This window comes from Accipiter gentilis, chromosome 2, assembly GCF_929443795.1.
Source record: "Accipiter gentilis chromosome 2, bAccGen1.1, whole genome shotgun sequence".
Classification (NCBI taxonomy): Eukaryota; Metazoa; Chordata; class Aves; order Accipitriformes; family Accipitridae; genus Astur; species Astur gentilis.
Window position 1 is genome coordinate 12,633,752 of NC_064881.1, and position 21,896 is coordinate 12,655,647.

At 42.2% G+C, this 21,896-nt stretch overlaps 1 protein-coding gene across 1 annotated transcript; it reads right to left on the minus strand.

The window, feature by feature from the left end:
• Positions 1 to 14,095: 14,095 nt before the first annotated feature.
• Positions 14,096 to 15,145, minus strand: MOS (MOS proto-oncogene, serine/threonine kinase). Its single transcript, XM_049825770.1, has one exon. It carries the CDS (start codon positions 15,143 to 15,145, stop codon positions 14,096 to 14,098), a length of 1,050 nt encoding a protein of 349 aa, XP_049681727.1.
• Positions 15,146 to 21,896: the final 6,751 nt, after the last annotated feature.

Here is a 21,896-nt window from a genome sequence, read left to right on the forward strand (position 1 = left end):
GGTCTTGGAGATCTGAACACACTTTAAAAGATTTTGTTTGAACTTCTGGTCATAAAATACCTGTGAAGCAGGATCATACTTGAGGCTTCTCAGGCAATCGTCAGTAAGTGGTGGAGTATCTAAACCAGTCAGCAGCAATCCGATGAAAGCTATTTTCAAGCCTCTTAAGAAAGGCTTCAGCATCTGCTCGGTCTTAATTGTAGGTATCTGCCAATCCTCTCGTGTTAACTTGATGTTACTCAGTTGTTACTTGGAACTCTCCTCCAAGTTCTCTGCTCAGCAGTTAGGTATTACCTGTTGAATATACCTTTGTCTTAGGTTTTGAACATCTGTATTTACTGTGTTTACAGGTGCCTCAGCTATTGAAACTTCCAGAAAATCCACTGGAACTGAAAATATCCCCTTTTTAAAGACCAATTTGTGTAGCTGGGTAGTTGCTAACTGGCAACTAATGTCCTCTGCAGGTAGCAGATGGACAGAAACACACAGTGCATGAGCACCAGTCTGCAGCTGGAGTTCTCATATTGCACCTAGCCTGTCCGTTTTAAATTTTCTAAATTTCCACGCCAATTCTGGCATAAAGCTCACCATATAAAAATGCACCCCACCTCAAAATACTAGGCTCTCTTTACCTTAAAAATTTTTCATGTAACCATGGAAAACATGAACTAGATCCATGACTCGGAAAAAGAGCAATTATGCTTTGATGGAGTCTTTTACTGTTGACGAATGTTGCTGCAAATATTGATCGTTAAAGGACTTTTTCAGCTGGGCAGGATGAACTTCATATTTATCATCACAAGCTCTTTCCTTCTAAATATGCACTTTATGCCTGACAGATAATACACTTGGCTTCTAATATCGTTGACCTGGTTAGAGCAAAACTTCTTTGTCAGCCTGTTTTGCCTTGTTCTTTTGACACAAATCACAGGGACACAAAATACAGAGCTGCTAATTCACTAGAGCATTTCTAGTGACACTGAGTCTGCGATACATCACTGCAATACGTCTTTGAACACTCAGGATTGAAACAGGATTGTACATCTGGGCTGCTTTCAGGAGGATATTATTTTAATTTGTCCTGCCCTAGTTCAGTCTTAAGATTTTTTTTTTTTTCAGATTGATGAATTAGGTCTGCTCTTCTTTTCTGGAAGAATATTTATTGCCTCTCCACTCCTGGCTCTGTAGATGTGATGGCTTTTGTCAAATTTGTAATAATGAAACAGCAACTTTTTGCAGAGAATAAGTGTGCAGCTCATGTCATCTTGACAGCACCAAGGCAGTTTATTGATTAGCAACATGTCATTTGCCAGTAATCAGTGAACTATATATTGTGGATCAGTATCAGCAATACAACAGAAATCACAATACTAGATGCTTACAAAGTGTTAATTAGCACCTACAAATTTCTTGCGTACCTTTCTACAACTGATCCCACCTAGGTATTCACACAGTTCTATATGCACATCCCTTCTCTTGTGAGAAGTGCAGGTTACAAATGCACACTCCGGCTTTTGGGAGTGCAGATTCCCCTGTTTCTAAATCCTTGTTGGAGATGTGGGGATGTGTACCTGCGCAGCTAATCCATGTGCCGGTGAAAGCATGCCCTGTGAGTTCCCATACGCGCTCTTGAGAGGTGGTTCCCTGCCGCTATGCCTCATCCTGTCAGTCCCCTGGCCCATACAGGGAGTAGCGTGGCAGCTACTTACTGTGTCCGATGGGGAGGATGCTCTCTGGCCTTGGAAGTAATAACACCTGCTGCTGTGGTACTGCTTTCCCACTCCAAGGTTTCTTCCAACAATGACAAATTCTCATGCTGCTTTTCAAGCTTTTTTTTCTCAAAAGGCTCTTTGTAATCTAATCCCCTGGTTACTGTTTAATCTGGGTGGTCATTGTTTTAAGCAAGCTTTGTTATTGTTAATTTCCTCTTAGCGTTATCAGGTTTGGGGCAAACATCCTCTCAGAACATGCCAATTTGGGTATTCTGTTCCCACACACTATTTACACTTGCATTCCTACCGTATCATCTGTTGTTATCCAGGCCACGTTACCAAGAGGGGGGCATGCAATTCCTGTACAAAAGATCCCCAGCATCAGTCCAGTGAAAGCAAGACTAGTGGGCACAGAAGCAAAACTGGGTTTGCATCCAGTTTTCATTTTGGAAATCACCTTGGAAGACTTCATATGTGGAAAAGTTAATCAAGTATAAAATATGTATTCCAAACTACACAAATCTTTTCAATCCAGATTTGGCCACTTGAGGCAGCACCGCTTGGCACTGTTGGTCATGATCTGTTTTACTTTGAAAAAGTAGACAGTTCAGGAAGACTGCAATAGTTCATAGCACGTGTTGAAAAGTTGCATCTACTCAAATAATATCCATGGGACTCTTTGAACATAGCAAGCTGTTTTAACAACTGAATTGGAAATGGCTTTCAGGAGGCAGGTTGCTTTGCTACACTTACCTCGCTGGCTTCTCTACAGATGCTTTGTACTCGGTGTGTTTAGGAGCTAGCAGTACATGCTGGTGCGTACAAACTCTTGCAATACTGTGCTAACAAAGACTTTGGAAATGCCTTTCCTCCTTATGTCTCCCTCCTGCAAAGACTCTGTGGGAAGCTACCAGCAGCAGAGTATTTGCATGGTTGGATGTCTGTCCTTGAGGAAGAAAACGTTGATTAATTTTACAGCAATTAAGTTTACCAGCGTATGTAGTCCACATATATTTTTGCCCATGACCCTCTGTCTACTGTTTTAGAGCCCAGTTATGAAGTCACTGATGACATTTTTTTCTTCCAAAGATCAGTTTAATCTAATGTAATTCTTTGGCGAGACAGAGTAGGAGGGAATTGTTTCACGGTCTTGTGCTGCCTCTCTATCATGGAGCAGGGATAATTTAAGGAATGATCCTGACCTCACACTGCCTTACGACTAGGGGAAAAACTTCTCTTGATATTGAATGCATCGCTGCATCATGTTTTGTTTTCTTTTTCCTGAGAAGTTTTTCCTCATCCCTTTGAGATTAGTTTCCTCTTTGCGATATTCTTGATCCAACTGGTTTCCAGGTGATGAACACTTGTAAGCACAAAATTACAAAATGTAGCAAATGCTTGCCATAGAAGATGAGGAGATTTAAAGCAAGGGGGAATCAGCATCCTGATGGCACAGGACTGTTAGAGCAGGATATTATTTGCATCTCACAATTTTATCTATATTACATCCAGGTGTCAGACTGACTTCTGTGGGACTTGCAAAGAGATGCCCTTTCCAACCCTGGCATTTGTAAAGACAGACTAAAGCCAATTCAGTAATGCTTCTCCTGTTGTGACCTGACCCTCTGTGAACAGCCAAGTTAAATTACTCAAAACCTGACAAAAAGAGGAATAATAGCATAGAACTTAGGATCTGGAACTAAAGGAGATACTGTGGTGTTAAAGATGTGCTGTAGAAACAGGAATTATTAGCCACTGAGGAAATCATTACACTCTGATTGTTCAGAACAGCTGGTCAGATCCACGACGTAACATGAAAGTGATCCAAGAGGCATCAAATATTAAGAAGTTTTGGTTTCAAAGGGCTTGCTAACTTCTCTAAAAAGCTAATGTGGCAAAGCGGCAGCTGCAGCTTACTACGTAGAAATTATGAGGTTGCAGTAGGGGGGCGGGAACAACAACCGTAGAGTCTGTAATGTCATTTCATAGAAGACCCAGCAGTTCTGTTTAAGAGACCAACTTACAGGAGAGTACAGCAAGTCTATTCAACTTGTCTTTCACCTAAATATACAGCAGAAGTTCCTACTTTACTTGTAATGAAAACAGGGCTTGTACATGTCCTTTCACACCAGTTTATAAAATCTCGTTATTATAAATATGGAATATGGTTTGGTTAGTGTCCCAGGAAATAATATAAAATAGAAAAGTCTTTTTCCCCTGCAACAATCACTTAAATGTTTTAAGAGCAACTGTATGTAGCTGCACATGATTGCACTTCCAACATTCCTACCTCCGTGCGCATTGAAAACTCTAGCAACAGGCTTTCCAGACGCAGATCAAGGGGAGCAGTATTGTCTACTGGTTTAAAACTGAGGAAAAGACAGTGTTAGCACTTAAGAGGGTTGTGGTCAAGCATTCAATTTTTAGGCAAATAAAATTAATTATTGTGGTATACATAGAAAGTGATTTTGAGTATGGTAGCCCTGTCCTCTGAAAAAATTTCAAGAAACATTAATACTTGTAATTTTTTCAGCAGTGTGTGATCTCTTGTTTTTAAGTACAAAATATACTTATTACAATATAATCTTTCAATAATTGTGACTGCTGGAAAATATTTCTGAGAGCACCCAGCAGGTACTTTGTTCCATCAATGGCCCCCTTCCCACACCCTTGCAGCAGGTATATTTCCTTTTTGAGAGTCCCTTACATGTTCCGAGGAAGAACTGCTTGTCATACACTCTTGTGAAATGTTCCTGGTGTGAGGTAGAGCCAATCACTTTGTTCTGGCAGGCACAAATGCTTATGCTAATACCTAGGGATTGATTCTCCTCTTTCCTGAAAAAAAAAACAATACACCTTTGGCACAGAAAACTGAGCTTTTTACTCTTAAAATGTTGTGTATATAAAAGAAGTTTCTTTTCCAATGAAGAATCCACCATTACTTGTGTACTAGTATACATTGCTAAATCATTTGTGTTATTGAAGTATGGTACTAATTGTCATAACTAGCATGTAGTGCAATCATCAAGAAAAGAAAGAAGAAAACCTCACAGACACTTTGGGGGCTGTTAATGGTTCACAGAGCATTTAAAATTAGCCAGTTTTCCATTTTGATGGGTTGGGTTTTTGGGGGGATGGGGATGGGAGTGAGGGGAAGGCTAGGCTTCTTTCAACTAAACGAGACTGCTATGACCTGGTGGTAGTGGGTGATGTCTCTGAACTGAGTCAGTGGCCTTGTCTGATTTTAAGCACTAGTTCAAGACCTTAGTTTAAGTCATATGAGGGTCCTGACAGTCCAGTGGGCAGGTAGCTCTAGAATACAACACAGAAATTCACGTATCAGCATGAACTTATTTTTCAATGAGAGCTTCACTGATTGAAAGGCTTGTAGCAAGTAGGTTCATTTTTGGGGGTGTCTCCCCTCTCCCTGATTCTGGCTTGTCTCGTTGCCTCCTCCAGCCACCTCCCTTGTCTCCCTGTGCAAATGGCTCTTTCGTACTACCCTTGCTATGATTTGTCAGGTAGTGCTCATTTTTATGGTTAGGACACTTTTCAAAATGCTCTTTGCAATTCAATACACAAATTTTAAAATGAACTATGGAAGCATGAAAACATTCTAAAAAAAAATTAAATGAATTTATTTCCTCTGAAAGTCAGCTGTTGACAGGAATGATTAATTAAATTTTAAGAATATCGTTTTTCTCCCCTTTAAATTAGAGAATATCTAATAGCAATCATTTCATTCCCAAAAGCTATACAAGGATTGACAACTTTAAGGGAGGTCTGGAGAAGTTCTGTCACTTTCTATACAAAGAGAAATTCGGGTGACATTCATCTACTGGCATGTCGGTGCAATGATACGTTCCTTCAAAAGCTTTTTGTGTGGCCTTTGTGTTATCTGCAGACCATTTTAATGGAACTGTTAGATAACAGAGAAACAAGGACGTGGCCAAAGGATATGGTATCTCTCTAAATGTACTGTATTATATAATATGTACTATTAACTATCATTAAAAAAAAAAAAAAAAAATCCAGCCTCCCCAGCCTATCAGTTCCCTTATTTACAGTCAACTTATTTACTATCTCTGTTCAGGTGCAACTTTCTATACTTGTCTCTGGGGCCAGCTTCACTTGTGCCATATCTGAATCAAAACTCTTTTACCATTTTTGAAGTAAGTGGTTGAGAAAAATACATGGCTTGAAAATAAAACTGGTTTTCCTTCCGCCCTTCTGGGGGGAGTAACTTAAAAAGAGCTGGACATTTACGTTTCCAATTTGCAGCCTACTTTGCTCTTTGTAGCCTGGCACATGTGCAGTAGAATATTTATTAAGTTATGAATTACCCTATTATCCCAGGTGCCCTGCAAAGGCAAATGCAATCACCTCCCTGCTCTGCTGAACACTCAGGCTATTGAACTTCAGGCTGGGTAGGGAGCGAAACTCAGCCTCGTGCTCAGAGAAGTCCAGGGGCGGATGGTGCCTCTACTGTCAAATTGTCCCATGGCATCCTTAGCTGAGGGCAGACTGGGATAGATGCCAATATGCTTTTTTTGTTCCATTTTCCTTCTTTAACTGGTTTTAAGGCTTTTCATTTGACAGACAGACAAATATTTGGCAGCTGGGTTAACTGAAGCATAGAAAGAGGCTCTTTGAGCACTGCATTAAGGTATTTGCAGCAGATAAATGCCTAAAATGAAGTATAAGTAAAATGTTCAAAGTACAGTTAATTTTAAAAATAACCATTCATTTTCTACCCCTGTTTTCATCTTTGTTCTAGTGGGTGAATTTATAAACACAGATGCTAATGCTGCAAAAATTGATACACAAGTCTAATACTAAGCATCCACTTAAGTCCGATTGAATTTACAAATATTTTTGGTATATTCTGTAGAACATTTTTTTTCTTTTGTATTCTTTGCTGCAGATATATCTTACCACAGAATACAGAAGCAACCCATGCATCTTCCCACTTACATCTTCATGCTTCCTATGCTACCTTCTGTATTAAGGATGTGACCACCTCCAAGTTATATAGTATTTTTATCATTTGAAGATAGTGTTGTTGCATCTTTCTTTCTGGGTTGAGATAAAGCATGATACCAAAAAAAAAAAAAAAAAAAGGAAGAAAAAAAGAAAAGTAATATGAAGTAAGTGAGCACACAGAAGAAGCCTCCAGGGAAGGAGAAGCAAACAACAGAACAAGCCCAGAGCATCATTACAGAAGCTCCTGGCTGATGGGAAGCCAGAAGCTATGTCAAAGAGAAACAGATAACTGTTCCCTGCTAATTATAAAATATGTTTAACTGTAATATTCCCACTCACCCCACCCCCGAATAAAGTAGCACCAGAATTGTAACTTATGTTTACATTTTTTTAAAAACTGATTATGAAATGTCTGATGATACTTCTATTTGGGAACCAAAGACACTAAACCTTCAGTAATAGCTATACTTAAGTGAAGAGTAATACAGAATGATAAAATTACATTTCCATGCTTTTTCTTTTCCTTCTTTCTTATTTTTCCTAGAACTGTTTATTACAATTGCATACTTCCCATGCTTCTAGCCATCTTTTCTTGTCTTTCTTATAATCACTTGACTGCTAAAGTAATTGTTGCACTTTACAGAACTCAAGAGAGCACGTGGAAATTGCCTTTCATCGTGAAGAAAAGCAGGAAAAAATTTAATTTTGACCTAAAACTATTTCAGTGCTAACTAGTATTGGCTCTTGTTTGGAAATTCAGTTTGAATTAGATAAAATTACATAAAATCTCTTTCTTAACTGCATCCTGTCAAGTTTTGACCATGTGCCCATTTGAGGGAAGAGACATGAGTGGGAGGTTGGGGGTGGTGGATGCCATTAGTTACAAAAAAAAGAAAAAAAGGCCAAAATTAGAACTTTTAATTCATGCTTTCCCTTAGTAGACAATGCTATCTGTATAACCAAGAAAGCACAAAATATAACACTCCCATATGGTTAATATGTCCAGAGCTACTGCTATTGATGACTAGCCATGAGAATGCAAGCGCTTTACAGTATCTTCTTTACATGTACTTTCTGAAATTAGTAAATGCAGCCAGATTCAGAAATTAGGTACTGGGAGATTGATGAGAACTAGCTGAAGTTTCCATGCAGGCTGTGGTTACCCCAGACTGCTATGAGGAAGGAGCTAACCCACCCAGTTTTGAATAGTTAGCTCTCAGTGCTGTTGAGATGGAAGTTTGAAAGGCAGCTTGTGCTACTTATGAACAGAGAACAAAAAACCAGCTCACCCTGAGAAAATGGCCACTGTGACATGGGATCCCAGGGTCCCAGAAATGTCACTTAAGTTGCTGCTATAAAAAAAACCAAACCTAAATACAAGAATAGTTTAGTTTCCAAGGAAAATAATTCTATCAAGCTGTGGAACTTGGAACTTGTTGATGGTAAGACATAAGAGATCTGACATTTGCCAGATGGGACAAATGAGGCTTTATTGCCTCCTAAGAGCACAGTCAAGATGCATGGTCACTCTTACTTGAGGAGGTCCAGCCTGTTCTGAGGATCAGGTAACGCATGTCCTGAATAGAGCATACCTGCTGGCAGAGGGCTGGAGGGCACAGCCCAAAGACATATTACAATACCACTGTGCCCAGACTTACACTGATGCTGCATCATCTGCATCTGTGCAATACTGGATCCCATACTTCCAAATTTGCTAGACCCTACAGAGCCAACCAGGACATGAAAGCCTTTCAAACTCATCATGCTTTTATATATATCCTGCCAAGGCATTTAGTCCACAAAAAGAAAAAGGGATGTCCCTTTTTATATTTGGTTGGATGGATGATTGGGGCAGCCATACAAAGGATCCTCAGCACTGGCTTCACAAGTGTTTCCTGTTTAGAAAGCATAGCAAGATATTGATAAACTACAATTACCTGGTTGTAGCACTTTCTCCAGGCCTTCAATAAATCTTCTGTTTAGGCTGATCAAGCTGCTGGTGATCAGTTCCAGGAATGAAGAGAATAAATAAACTAGGTACGAGTAGCCCTTCAGGTTTATTCTGACTTATAACCATATCTTGCTAACCATCTGGAACTGTGCTGCATACATATGTATGGGGAGAGAGAGATAAGGAACAAAACCAGCTTCTAGAAAGACTTAAGAGAAAAAATTGGATGAACAGAATCCCATAAGAGTTATAACACAATTGTCTGCAACTGCTCTGCTAGCATCATGTGTCTTCTGCTAACATTTTATATGGAGGTATGCAAGTGTGACAAAGTTAAAGAGCCATGTGCAGCTACACTCATTAGCTTTTATGCCAGCTCTAGAAGCAAGAAGGCATCTTTTAAAAACCTGAAGCTGTGTCCAGATGAAGAAAACAGAAAGTATAAAACTCTGGTGGATTAAATATAAAAATAGATGGAAAAAAGGAACTAACAAGGAACTAACATAAACCCCATAATTTATAATTTTCAGAATATCAAGAACAAGAAATCTCTCAAGCTTCTCTGGTAGATCTACTGATGTCAGGTTCTTAAAAGAAAGAAACAAAAACCCCAAACCAAACACCCCACCCCCCCCCCCACCCCCCAATCATTGAAACCTGATTCCCCCCAAGACAACAAAGCCATTGCAAAGAATCAAAGTGTGTTCCCACGTGTGTTGTCCCTGGAGGAAACTCAAAATAGGCTGATGCTAGAAACATTTTTGTAGGAAAACTTAGGAGCTGTCTGAAATTCAAGCATCTATAAATGTTATTATAATCACAGAACTTTTGTGGTTGAAAGGGACCCCTGGAGGTTGTCTAGTCGAACTCCCTGTTCAGAGCAGGGTCAACTAGAGCAGCTTGTTCAGTACCTTGTCCAGTTGGGTTCCGAATATCTCCAAGGATGAAGACTCCCCAACCTCTCTGGGCAACCTATTCGAGTGTTTGACCATCCTCACAGTAAAAATGTTTTCTCTTGCATTTAAATGGAGTTTCCTGTCCTTGAGTTTGTCCATTGCATCTTGTCCTGTCACTAGGCACCACTGAGAAGAGACTGGCTCCATCTTTACTGCCTCCCGTCAGTATTTATACAAACCAGTAAGATCCCCCTGAGCCTTCTCTTTCCAGGCTGAACAGTCCCATCCATCTCTCAGCCTCTCCTCACATGCAGAGGTTCCAATGCCCTGATCAGCTTAGTGGCCTTTCACTGCACTCCTGGTCCAGTACATCCATGACTTTCTTGTTCAGGCAGAGTCCTGAGCTGGCCACAGCACTCCAGATGTGTTTCACCAGGGCTGAGTGAGAAGAGGGGAATCGTCTCTTCTGGCAATGCTCTGGAAGGGCTGGCAACACCCTTTGTAGCGCACTCCTGGATGCCGTTGGCTGCCTTTGCCGCACAGACACATTGCTGGCTCATGTTCAACTTGGTGGCTGCCAGGAGCTGCAGGTCTTCTCCTGCCAAGCTGCTTTCCAGCTGGTCAGCCCCCTACCTGTACTGGTGCACGGGGTTATCCTCCACCTGGTGCCGGACTTTGCAGTTCCCTGCATTGATTCCCATCGGCAGATTTCTCCAGCTTGGTAAACTCTGGAATACCAGCACAAGCATCTGATGTATTGACCACTCCGTCCAATTCTGTATCAACTGCAGACTTGCCAAGGGTGCACTCTGTCCCATCATCCAGGCCATTAATGGAGATGTTAACCTGTACTGGTCCCACTATTGATCTCTGGGGTACACCACTAGTGACTGGTCTCCCACTGGACTTCATGCCACTGATCACAACCCTTTGAGCCCAGCAGCTGAGCTAGTTTTCAGTTTTCACTATCTAGCCTGTACTTCATCAGTTTCTCTATAAGGATGTAATGGGAAACAGTGCTAAAAGCCTCACTAAGGTCGAGATAAGCAACAGCCACTGCTCTCCCTTCATCCAGCAGCCAGTAATCTCATTGCAGAAGGCTCCCAGGTTGGTCAAGCATGATTTCCCCTTCATAAATCCATGCTGACTACTCCCAATCACCTTTTTGTCCTTCATATGTTTGGCAGTGGTTTCCAGAATTATTTGTTCCACCACTTTCCCAGGGATTTAGGTGAGGTTGACTGGCTTGTAGTTTTCCAGATCCTTCTTTTTGGCCATCTTGCAGATAGGAGTTAAGATTTACTTTCTGCCAGTCCTCAGGAATCGCTCCTGGCCACCAAGACCTTCCAAAGATAATCAAGAGTGGCCTCACAATGACATCAGCGAGCTCGGTCAGCATTTGTGAGTGCATCCCATCAGGTCCCATGAACTTGTGTGTGTCATGCTTGTTTGAATGTTCCCTAACCTGAGCCTTCTCTACCAATGGTAAGTGTTCCTTGCTCCAGACTTCTCATTGGTCTCTCAACTCTCGCATGTTTATTTTTTGTGTTTGAGTTTAATCAGGAGCTCCTTGTTTATTCTGGGAGACATCCTGCCACCTTTGCTTGATTTCCTCCTCATTGGGATGGACCAATCTTGAGCCTGGAGAGGGCAATCCTTGAAAATCAACCAGGTGTCCCGGGCCTCTTCTCTCTCCAGCACCATATCCCATGGAAGTCTTTAAGAAATAACTTTCCTAATTACATGATTGACATCTGTACAAGATACATTAGCAGATACTGTATTAAAGGAATTAACAAACACATAGATGATTTTTTTAGAATAAGCCCATATTGCTTTGGTTGGAAGGATTGCATCGGAATTCTTTAGGAGCACCGGCAGCATGCAGATAAGGAGCTGGTCAATATGTTCCCTTTGGGTTTCCAAAGGTGTTTGAAAAATCCTTCACTGCAAACTTTTGAAAGGTACTAAGCAACCGTGTTTAGGAGAGAAAATCCTGGGCTGGATAAGTCAAAAGATAGGAGCAGAGGGTAAAAGTAAAGTGTCAGTTCTCTCAACTACAGAAAGCACCCACCGGTGTTTCACAGGGTCCTGTGCTGCTCAGCACATCCATAAGTGAAGTGCAAGAGGGTGAGCCATAAGATAAACACATTTGCTGATGGTGGAGCTATTTAGGACGTTGAGTGCAAGGGCCAGCTAGAAACTGGCAGAAGGAAATTCAAGGTAGATTGATGTAGTGCGGCAAACAGGCAAAATAATCCTCATCACATAGAACCATGGATTCTGAGCTATCAGGCCTGAGATGTTTCTTGATTAGTATTAACTCAAAGCTCATTAGCAATCAAAAAGCAGCAAATCAAATCTTAGAAGTTACTAAAAAAATAGAGAACATCATTATGACAGCAGATTATGATGTGCCTACATCTTGAGTGCTGTGCAGAGTTCTCACTCCCTCTCAAGAGAATCCAGTAAAATTGACAGAGACATCTGCAGAGCTGATTATGCTTCAAGAGTAGGTCTTGGCCATCCAGTATTCTTCTGTCAAGTATAACAGAGAATTTGAAGGGTGCTTGATTTTTCACAGAGACTCAAGTAGCACTTATTGATGCTAAAGTATCATTAAGCACAAAATATCAAGTTTCTAGCAGTTTAAGCAACGAGCTACCTAGATTGGCAAAACAAATACAACACATAAGCATCTAGGAACTACTAAAAAACTTTAATTCCATTTTTTATTATATTCTTTTGAAGACTGGAGAAACATTTTTATGTAACCTTGATGTCAAGGTGAGGCATGCCAATGGCTTTATCCGACATTTTATCTTATGTGCCCTTAGCCAATCATTTTAAAAGGTAACTGGCTTATGATAACTTTTCTAAGATATTTCTTGTTTACTAAAAGAAGTTATGCAACATGAAAAAAACGTAAGTTCTGGTCTTATAGCATAATTATTTTGACAGAGAGAACACAGGAAATCTATTCCAGAATTTACCTCCGTTTTTTTGATTCCAGCCAGCATTTTACAGTTCCACTTAAGGGGCAAGAAATAGTTAAGCTTAGATATGCTTTATAAACCATTAATTTCAATGACCAACCCAAATACCATAAAGACCTACAGAATCATCTCAAATTCACATAGTTGCTCATTTCCAGGATTTCACGGGGCTAAGAACAGATGTGTGTCAGAAATCAGGAAACTGGCTCAATTCCTTTGGGATTTTTCTTCCAGAATGGAAGCAAGGGGGAGGAAGGGGAAAGAAGAAAAACAATTTGACTGAAACATCACTCTTTCTCCTGTCTGAAAAAGAAACTGAGTCTTTGAGCAGAATGGCACTATCAATTACAGTAGTCAGATCTTCATAGCTCCAGATAAGGGTTGAGATCTCGACAGATCTATAATTACCAGTTCTGATAAATCAGGGATCAGAGCTCTCTGTCTTCAGCATTGCCTACAGCACTTCCTTTCCCAGACGCATTACAACTAGATAGGAAAGACAGTAGATAAGACATAAGTAGCCCAGCGGATAGTCAAACAGTGTATGCTTTGAGCACCAGCAGAGTATCATTATTACTGCTTTAAGCGATCTTCCTTTTCAGTACTTCCAGTATCTTGTCTAATACTGACCCATGCATTGCAAATGGTGAGTAATCCCCCCCTTACCTTGGTTTATGAGGGTTTTGTATCTACATCTCCCATCACATTTTTCCCTATTATTTTTTTTTTTTTAAACTCCCCCTGTACCTCCAAAACCTGGGATCTTTCTATTCCACACAAGATACTCTTATAATACTTCATATACTAAAGTTTACAGTATACCAATTAGCAAGTTGCAACTAACACACCTGGTAGCATGGAGATCTTATAAAAGCACAGGTTGTTAACGTATCTTCTTAATAGCCTTACACTGACAAAAAGGTTCCTTATTTCAATGGTGACATTTGGTAGTTCACATTTTCCATTTCAGAAACAGCATACTTACTGAAATTAAGTACATCTAAGAACAACCCCTCCTCCCCCCCCCGCCCAACACTCTCTATTTATTTTTCTACATTCATTGATTTGTGATGCGTACTCATTCCTTGGTAAATGAAGAGGAAAAGCTCAAATGCACAAACCTAGCTAGTGTAAAAAAACTACTCACATCTGACATTTTGGAAATACCAAAAGGTATTATGTACAAAGAACCCTCCAAAAGCAGCCCCTTTTTTTGTACTTCACTTACTTGAAAACAAGTATTTTTCTCCACATCACATTCCCCAGTTTCTCCCTGAGCAAGGCAGCACACAACCAGAAAAAGTCGTATTTGCCAACGTCTTGATCCTTGCCTCTATCCCCTCCCATGGTAAAAACCCAGAGTTTTGTTAAATCTCTTTATTTACAATCTTTTTATAACAAAGCAGGTTTTTGGTTGTTTTTTGGTTTTTTTTTTAAGTATAAAAAACAGCAACAACGCCTTTAGATTACACAGGGGCTAAATACATTATTTTGAGAGGAAAGGCGGAGGGGAAGAAAAGTTGACAGTAAAAGAGATGGTGAGAGTCCTGACTTTTCCTAGAGGCTCGCCCTGAGGGCCCTGAGGCTGGGAAGCAGCTGGGCTGCGCTCAGGCGCTCCTCTACGTTAGCCTTCCAGCAGCAGCTAATAATGCTCTGGAGCCTCCGGCCCACCGGTGACTCGTGGAAAACGGCAGCATCCAGCGAAGGGCGTAAGTTATAGGCTACCACGGCGTAAAGCACGTACTGCCGCTCACCCAGGTAGGGCTGCTCTCGCATGACGATTTGCCAGAGGGTGACAGCAAAGGAGTAGATGTCTGCTTTGGCAGTGACCCTCTCCCCCTTGAGGAGCTCGGGGGCACGGTGCGTGTACGTGCCCCCTTGCTGGCAAACATGGGGGCTCTGGGACAAACCCTCCTCCAGTTTGTGAGAGCACCCGAAGTCCCCGATCTTGCACACTCCCTGCTCGGTGATGAAGATGTTTGCAGGCTTCAGGTCCAAGTGCACGATGCCCTGCGAGTGAAGAAAGGCTAAGCCGGTCACAATGTCACAAGAATAGCACACGGTCTCTTCCATGCTCAGGGCCTTCCTTCCACATCCTCCTTCGTCATCCTCGCCCTGTCTCCACACATCGCCAGTGCCATAAATCACATGGTGCAGGGTGATGTGGCCCACGTACTCCATAATGATGGTGCCCAGGCTGTTCTGGCTGGCCGGGGCACACGTGCTGGCAGCCACCACACGTACCACGTTATCGTGCTGTAGCCGGGCAACGTTCAGCTCGGCCCAGAAGCTCTGTCGTGACGCCAGCCGGTTTTTGCTGCTCTTCTTCACCTGCTTCACAGCCACAGTGGTACCATGGTAGGTGGCTTTGTAGACCGAACCGAAGCCCCCGGAGCCTAGGGGCTGCAGGAGGCAGAGCTGATCCCAGTCGATGCAGCACCAGGCCAGGCGTGGAGGCAAGCGGCGGGTCCTGACTGAAGGAGCTCCCCCCAAGAAGTTTTTGCTGTCTTTGCCAGGGATAACTAAAGGGCTGCTGCAGGGTCGCAAATCTGCAGAGGGGGAAAACTCCAAAGGAAGAAAACAATTAAGAGGAATGGGTGATGGCATAATAAGAGGGAGAAAACAGGCAGTTACTAAGACAGAAGACTGGAAAGTTTCCCTGACAGAAAGGACTCTACAGTGGCTTCCAAAGCCTTTTATCCTCTCTTCACCATTCTCCCTTCCGCCCCCAAATGAACTGCATCTGTCACAACTAGCTGAGCCCAATCAGGCTCACCTGGAAACATTCTGCTCCAACCCTGCAGTAAATCTTTAGAAAGGCAAGGCAAATGGCTTTAAAGCTAAAAAGATATTAGCTCATGTATTCCACATCATTTCTAATCTCAAGAGAAAAGAGAGATGTTCTGCCCATTGAATGCCTCTAGCAAAATACCTCAGGACTAGATAAAGCAGTGATTGGTAAATGCATTTCACCATGGCTCTAGGCAGGAATGATCCTCATCAGGTGCATTAAACAGCTTAAAGTCATTGTCAGAGGAAGCAGCTGAAATGGTGAGTGGCTAGCATTTGATGAGGCTACAGCAGGCATAACTAAATATAAAAGTGTGTTTGTAGAAACCTGCCACTTAAACATGACTGGGGCAAGGGGACTGGTTTGGCTGCTCAACTCTGTCCATGCAGGACAGCAACCTTAATAGCAGCATAAAGACAACTGATTGCTCTGTATCATCCACTGGATATAGTAACTAGAATTATACATAAGTATTTGGTCATCTTCCCATCACACCCCATGCAGTTACCGCAGGTGTGTGTTTCATTTCTGGATCGTCCTTAGTAAACTTATTGCTAAATTTACAGAGCTGTTTTGGCAGAAGTCAAACGTAATTTTGCCTTGCTGGTCCCAGTGGTTTTTTTTCAGAAAGGCTTCTGCTCTTTTGAACCTTCTTTCGCATATTCACAGCGCTCATGCTAACTGCCTTAGTGTTTGGTACCTGCTGTACTGCCCATGCATCAAAGCACCCTTACAGGACCTATACAGCCAAGTGTTTTTTAATATTCCAGTAAGTATCTTTCTGTACATGTTGACAAATATCTTGGAAAGCTTGATGCCCATTTCCCACCTCCTCGCCCTTCAGAACCTTCCTCTGGATGTCAGCTTTGCCAATACAGATCCTGCCATGGGACTTCAAAGATTGGTGGTGCCCGTTTCTCCAGAGTTTACTTCTGGGCAGCATTGGCTCCGCAGGCAGTTCCTGAAGAGTTTTCCTGGTGTTTTATGTTGTTTTTGTTTTGCTTCTCTGGATGAGTAAGATGCAGCACAGATGCACTGAGGGAGGTTTCAGGGGTGCTCAGAACACGTGCTAGCAGAACTGGAGTGTTTTCCACCCTGAGACCGATTCGGTCGTTCACCTCAACAGACATATCCGATGTCCCAAAGATATCTCCTGACCCTGCTCGATCTCTAGATCAGTTCAAAGGCATCACTCTGTAGCAAATCAGTGATGGAGAAGTTCCCTGGTACTGAGACTTAGGACTACCAGGAGAAATTTGTCATCACAATTCACAGGGAAGCAAACTTGGACCAGAGGTGAATGAGAATGGGGAATTCGGGTTATCACCTGCCAGTGTGGAACAGATAGGCTGGGGAAGAACTAGATAAATAGGTGCTAGTATGCATTATAGGAGTTGTTAACAAGTGAGAGTGCAAAGAGTTAGGGATGCCAGAGGGCCTCTCAATGGCCCTGGGTGGGATAGTCCCTGCAGATGGGACTGCCTGACACCAGCCTCCTCTTTCCTTGCCCCATCCCAGAAGGCACTGGAATAGTAGAAGAGGCCCCTGGACTCCTCCGGTGCTATCACCCCCTGTGAGCTTTCTGTTTTGAAGCACAAGCCAGCCAGGTACCACCCTGCTGCTGCCCCCTCCTTGGGGCAGCTCTCCAGCTTGAGGCACTGATCAACATCAGTTATGCAGGGATGCTTTGGCAGGGGGTGGGGGAAGCCCAAAGGAGCTTTAAGGTAGTTTTTAATATGCAGTGAGGTAAGTCATGGAGACAACAGGTGTTTTACACTCCTCTTCTGAGCAGCACTGTGATTTTATGCTTGTATGCAAAAGTCTTCACTTCCGATTTTGGCAGAGAGTGCTTTCTAGGCAGGCAAGTTGTGATGGAAAGGAAAAGCTGCAGTAAGCAGATGAAACTGTACTGGAGAGAGAAAGGATTTTTTTATGCCTATTTTCTGAGTGCTATTAGGCCTCCAATTCTTGTGTGGATTTCTGCGCCATATAGTATACAAAAGCAGCAGGGAGATGTCTCTGCTATGAATCGTCCTACAACTTCAGCCTCCTCGTGCGAGAAGTGCACTTGTTACAACTTGTTTTCACCAGGTTAAGGTGGCAGAGAAGGTTCAAAAGGAAAGTTGGTTGAGGGACAAGAGTAGGTAGAAGGATGCGTGAATGAAGGACCTGAGAGTGGACCTGTTAAGCTGACAGCTACAGGAGCATAGCTGGAGATTGTGAATGCTGCAGAACACAGCAGTAAAATCTGTGTTCGTAAACCAGAGGGTTAGGATTGGGGCTGTTCCCAAATTACTTTGGTTGAAATCTCATTCGGAAGGATACAGCAGACCTTCTATACTATTTTTTTCAAAATCCACGTCCTCCCCACTCCTTCCAGTTGTCCCTTTTTGGGTAATTTTCCTGTTACCCTTTTCTGTTGGAAACCTTTCTGTTTTGCCCCTGTCACGGCAGGCATGTTGTATTGTTCTTGGGGAACACAGTGAATTTTTGAACAGGAACAGGGGCGTATTTTGGGATCTAAACAGCCTTAATGTAGCTTACTGGCCTGTCTCAAGCTGACTACTGAGGACCAGAGCAGGGGGACATCCAGTGCCTTTGAATGTGAACGCAATTAAAGCAGATTTAAAAAGAAGCAGGCTTTTATTCTTAATAAATGTTATTCTCTTGTAATCCATTGATGACTCGGCCCAGTGACTTCCCACGAGACACAACCGCTGTAGGACATCCTTGCCACGCTTCACAGCCCTGTTTAGCTCCAGCATTACTGCAGGCTGGAGGAGGGGGCCACGGCGTGGCCCAGGGAACTATTTTCAGGGGGGAGCAGTGGGACAAGCTATTTTCAGGGCTGCTGGGGACAAGCTGCCCCTTCCCTCCTGGCTGCCCTTCCCCAGGGGAACCCACAGCATCGCACCAGGCACCCACAGCAGCCTCCAACCACACTGGTCCCGTTTCACTGCTATTTCCACAAGGAAAAAGGAAGCTGTATGAACCAGAAGTCATCAGCAGAGGATGCAACAGGAACTTTCACAAGTGGCAAGAGGGAAACAGTCTGTATCCCGAGGGCTGCAATATGTCACAGCTACGCAGTATGTCACAACTACCATAACCTGTGGCAGCGATGGTTCTGTTCCAAGCTTATGTGTCCTATTTCTGCAAGTAAAACATGCCTGTGCATCTGATGCTGCAACAGCTGCCCAACCCAATCTGTGCTTCCAGCTGAGAAGGAATACAGAATCAGTCTTGCTCGGTTCACCCGTTTATATTTCACTTGTACATCAGGAACACAGAAACTCTTTGTTTGCCATTACTGTTAGTTGCCACTGCTGTTCATTGAGTTGCTGGACAGCAGAAGTCAGCCCTGACACCAAGGGCCGTAAAGGACTGATATGGATGTCACCCACCACAACAGAGGACACATACCAAACACCAGAGTTTCATTTTGCTCAAGGTGCATCACTGTTCTGGTTCTTAACAGCCAAAGTTTTGTCTAAAACAGGAGAAGGACAGAACTGGGGATTGGAACCGATTTCTGAGAGTTTAAGAGTGTATAGTTATATTCTTCTCCACAATCATGACTTTATTTCTCTGTACATGTGGTTGGTGTACCATGTAAGAAACCCTTGAAGGCTTGGCTGTCCAGTGGCTTCTAAGAACTGCTTTACAATATAGAGGTATCATTGTGTTTCTACTAAATTACTTTATAATCTTGCTAAAGGAGTCAAATTTCTCTCTCAAGTGCTTATATTATAGCCCTATTCTCAAAACCACACAGTTCCTTAGCCTGTGCCTTAGTGATTTCTGAGAGGTTTTCTTCCCAGTTTCAAATCAAAGTTTCCTTTTTTCTCCATTTACTGTCAGTCCCTGTGATCTCAGTTTAGGATTTGATGATGAACCTGCATTCTTCCTTATGCATATAGTGTTTCACAGTCCAAATGTTGCTTCCAGTCACACCTCATAGACCTCAAATGATATTCAGAGATGCCTGAAAGCAGTTCTGATATGATCAATTGCACAGGTGTAAGCGATACCATTATTTGAAGCCAGCCCATACACAGGCTTGTTCTGAAGATAGGCCACTGATTAACTTTTTCTTTTTTTTTTTTTTTTTTTTTTTTTACTACAGGCACAAGCCAGAAAAAAATCCAGTTCATATTTCAGAGTTTGGTTGCTTTGGTGAGACAAATGAGACCTCGGATAGTGAATACAAGCAAGTTTCCATTAAAGCAGTCAGAGGTAAACCCAAATGCAAAGAACGAATACATCTGCAAGAATTGTGATGCTATTTTACTGCTGAGAGACATAATAATAATAAACATTTTAAAAGGTTAAACCCTAGTTTATAAATAATAAGATCAAGTTTGAAACACACATTGCCAAACAGCTGCTTGATGCTTTTTTCCTTCCCAGGAAGGTTACTCCATGTGTTCAAGAGCACCAAGCAAAGGCTCTCTTTACCTGAATGCACTGAAGTTTTAACTAGCAAGGCAGGTGAGGTTTCACAGCTAATTTACTGGGGCCTCAATGACCACCACTGACCAGGGTGGACCAGGGACAACAATCTGGGACCTGCTGCTGTAGATTAATATCACAATTGCGAAAGAACACCTTGAGACAAGCTAAGAAAATCTAAACTTAAGGATAAAGATAACAAAATGTGAAATACAGGCTTTGACCCACAGCAATACTTTCTGGCCACGCAAAGACGGGGTTACCTAACCTGGCAGGTTTACTGCCGTCATACTGCAGGCACCTTATGCAGTATTTTCAGCCAAAGTGTCCAAGACTAGTTTTGCAGTCTTGGCCCTGGAGCAAAGCTGACTTCGCTGTGTCAAAGGGAGATGACAAAATTAATGGTGGAATTTGAGACTTGTAGCTTAAGGACTAGAGAACAGCTTCAATGGTTACTGAAAAAAAAAAAAGAGCCACCTACAGCAAAGGGCCCGGGGGTAACGTTAGTGCTATTCTACCGCTTGGAGAAAGCTGCTTTCCCAGGTCCAGAGATTCAATGCTGATGCCTAGGACTGAAGTATAAAAGGGTCAGTCTCTCCCAGCAGCTTGCACAATCCCATTAACACAGATCACGCTCAGCTCTGTGACTATATTCAATACACTGCCGTAGCAAATGTGGTAGCTCCCTGCAAACACCATGTCTTCAGGGAGCTGCAGAAGGGAAGAGGCAAGAGGATCAACTAAATTTGGTGGCTCTGAAGTGATGCCCTGGGCACTCTGGTGGGCCACGGCAAATTATCAGAGATTGCCCTAAGTTACAGGGTTTTAAACCTGCTTGATTAAAATGGCTCGTACAATTCAAGTATGCTGTTACAAGGATTACATCAGTGAATAAGCAGAAGCTTCTTGCAAAAATAATGCTGAAGAAAAATATGCCTAAGCTGAAGAGAGCACATAAACTATGGGGCAACCCTGTAATACTCGATTGGCCTAAGGAGCCAGACACTGACAAAGAAGAGGCAATTTTTAGGTGAGGCCAGACTTCAGTGAGTTTGGGAGTTTAGTCTGTGTTTATCTGTCATTAATGTTTGATAATTGATATTCCTATGTTAGAGCTCGGATGTTGCTCATTTATGGCATGGTCCTCAACCATACAGAGCCTGTATTTTCATTTTCAATGCAAGTACTTGTGAGGGAACTTAAGGATTTACTCATGACCAAGTGTGTAACAATTTAACACAAAGTAAGCCAGAGTTGAGCTTAATTTCAGAGGCACAGCCTACAGAACTTTTCTGCTGGAATTGTATCTAATACTACACAAGGATAGCTGACAAACACCTTTCTCATGGGAGTCTGTGTGCCCCTTAGATAAATTTCTGTCTCTCATAGATTAATCAAGTATTTGGAAGAAACTCTTCCAACTTGCCTGGGAAACCACACAGTGTTAACTAGGAGATACCTTTACAAACTGCATGATTCATTTTGGACTTGTAAAACACAAACACTTTAAACTTTTTTAAGTAAACCAAAACAAAATAAAACTAATTTCTCAACTTTTCCAGGTTTGATCACTACCCTCCCACGCATAGATACATGTACACACATACATACATACACACAGACACAAAAGTTTAGGCAATGTACCAGTTTTCAGAAACTGTGACTATTCAGGTTCTCAGCATTATTTTACATACGTCAGGCAGAGATCTGACTGAATGATATGAAAATGGACACTAAACCATTCTTTTTGTACACAGCAGTTCAGTGCAACAGTGAAAATCAGCGCCATGGGCAAACTATCAAGGATCAATTCAAATGATTTCAAGCCCAGCCACAGTGTGCATTACTGTAGTCCCGTTTTCAGACTGCTCAGCTGATAGCTGATGTCCCTTCAGTCCCCTCTGAGGAAAACTAGCTTTCTAGCTGGTGATTTTGTGACACAAGTGTCCCCAAAGGAGACAAGGTTGTGGGATGACGATGACATTGAAGAATACAACTGTTAATTTTATTTTTTAAAACACTTATTTCTCTGGAAATGTTAATTTCTTGAGGACGCACAGACCATTACAACAAATAAATATAACTATATAAAAGTAAAAATACTGAGCGAGATGT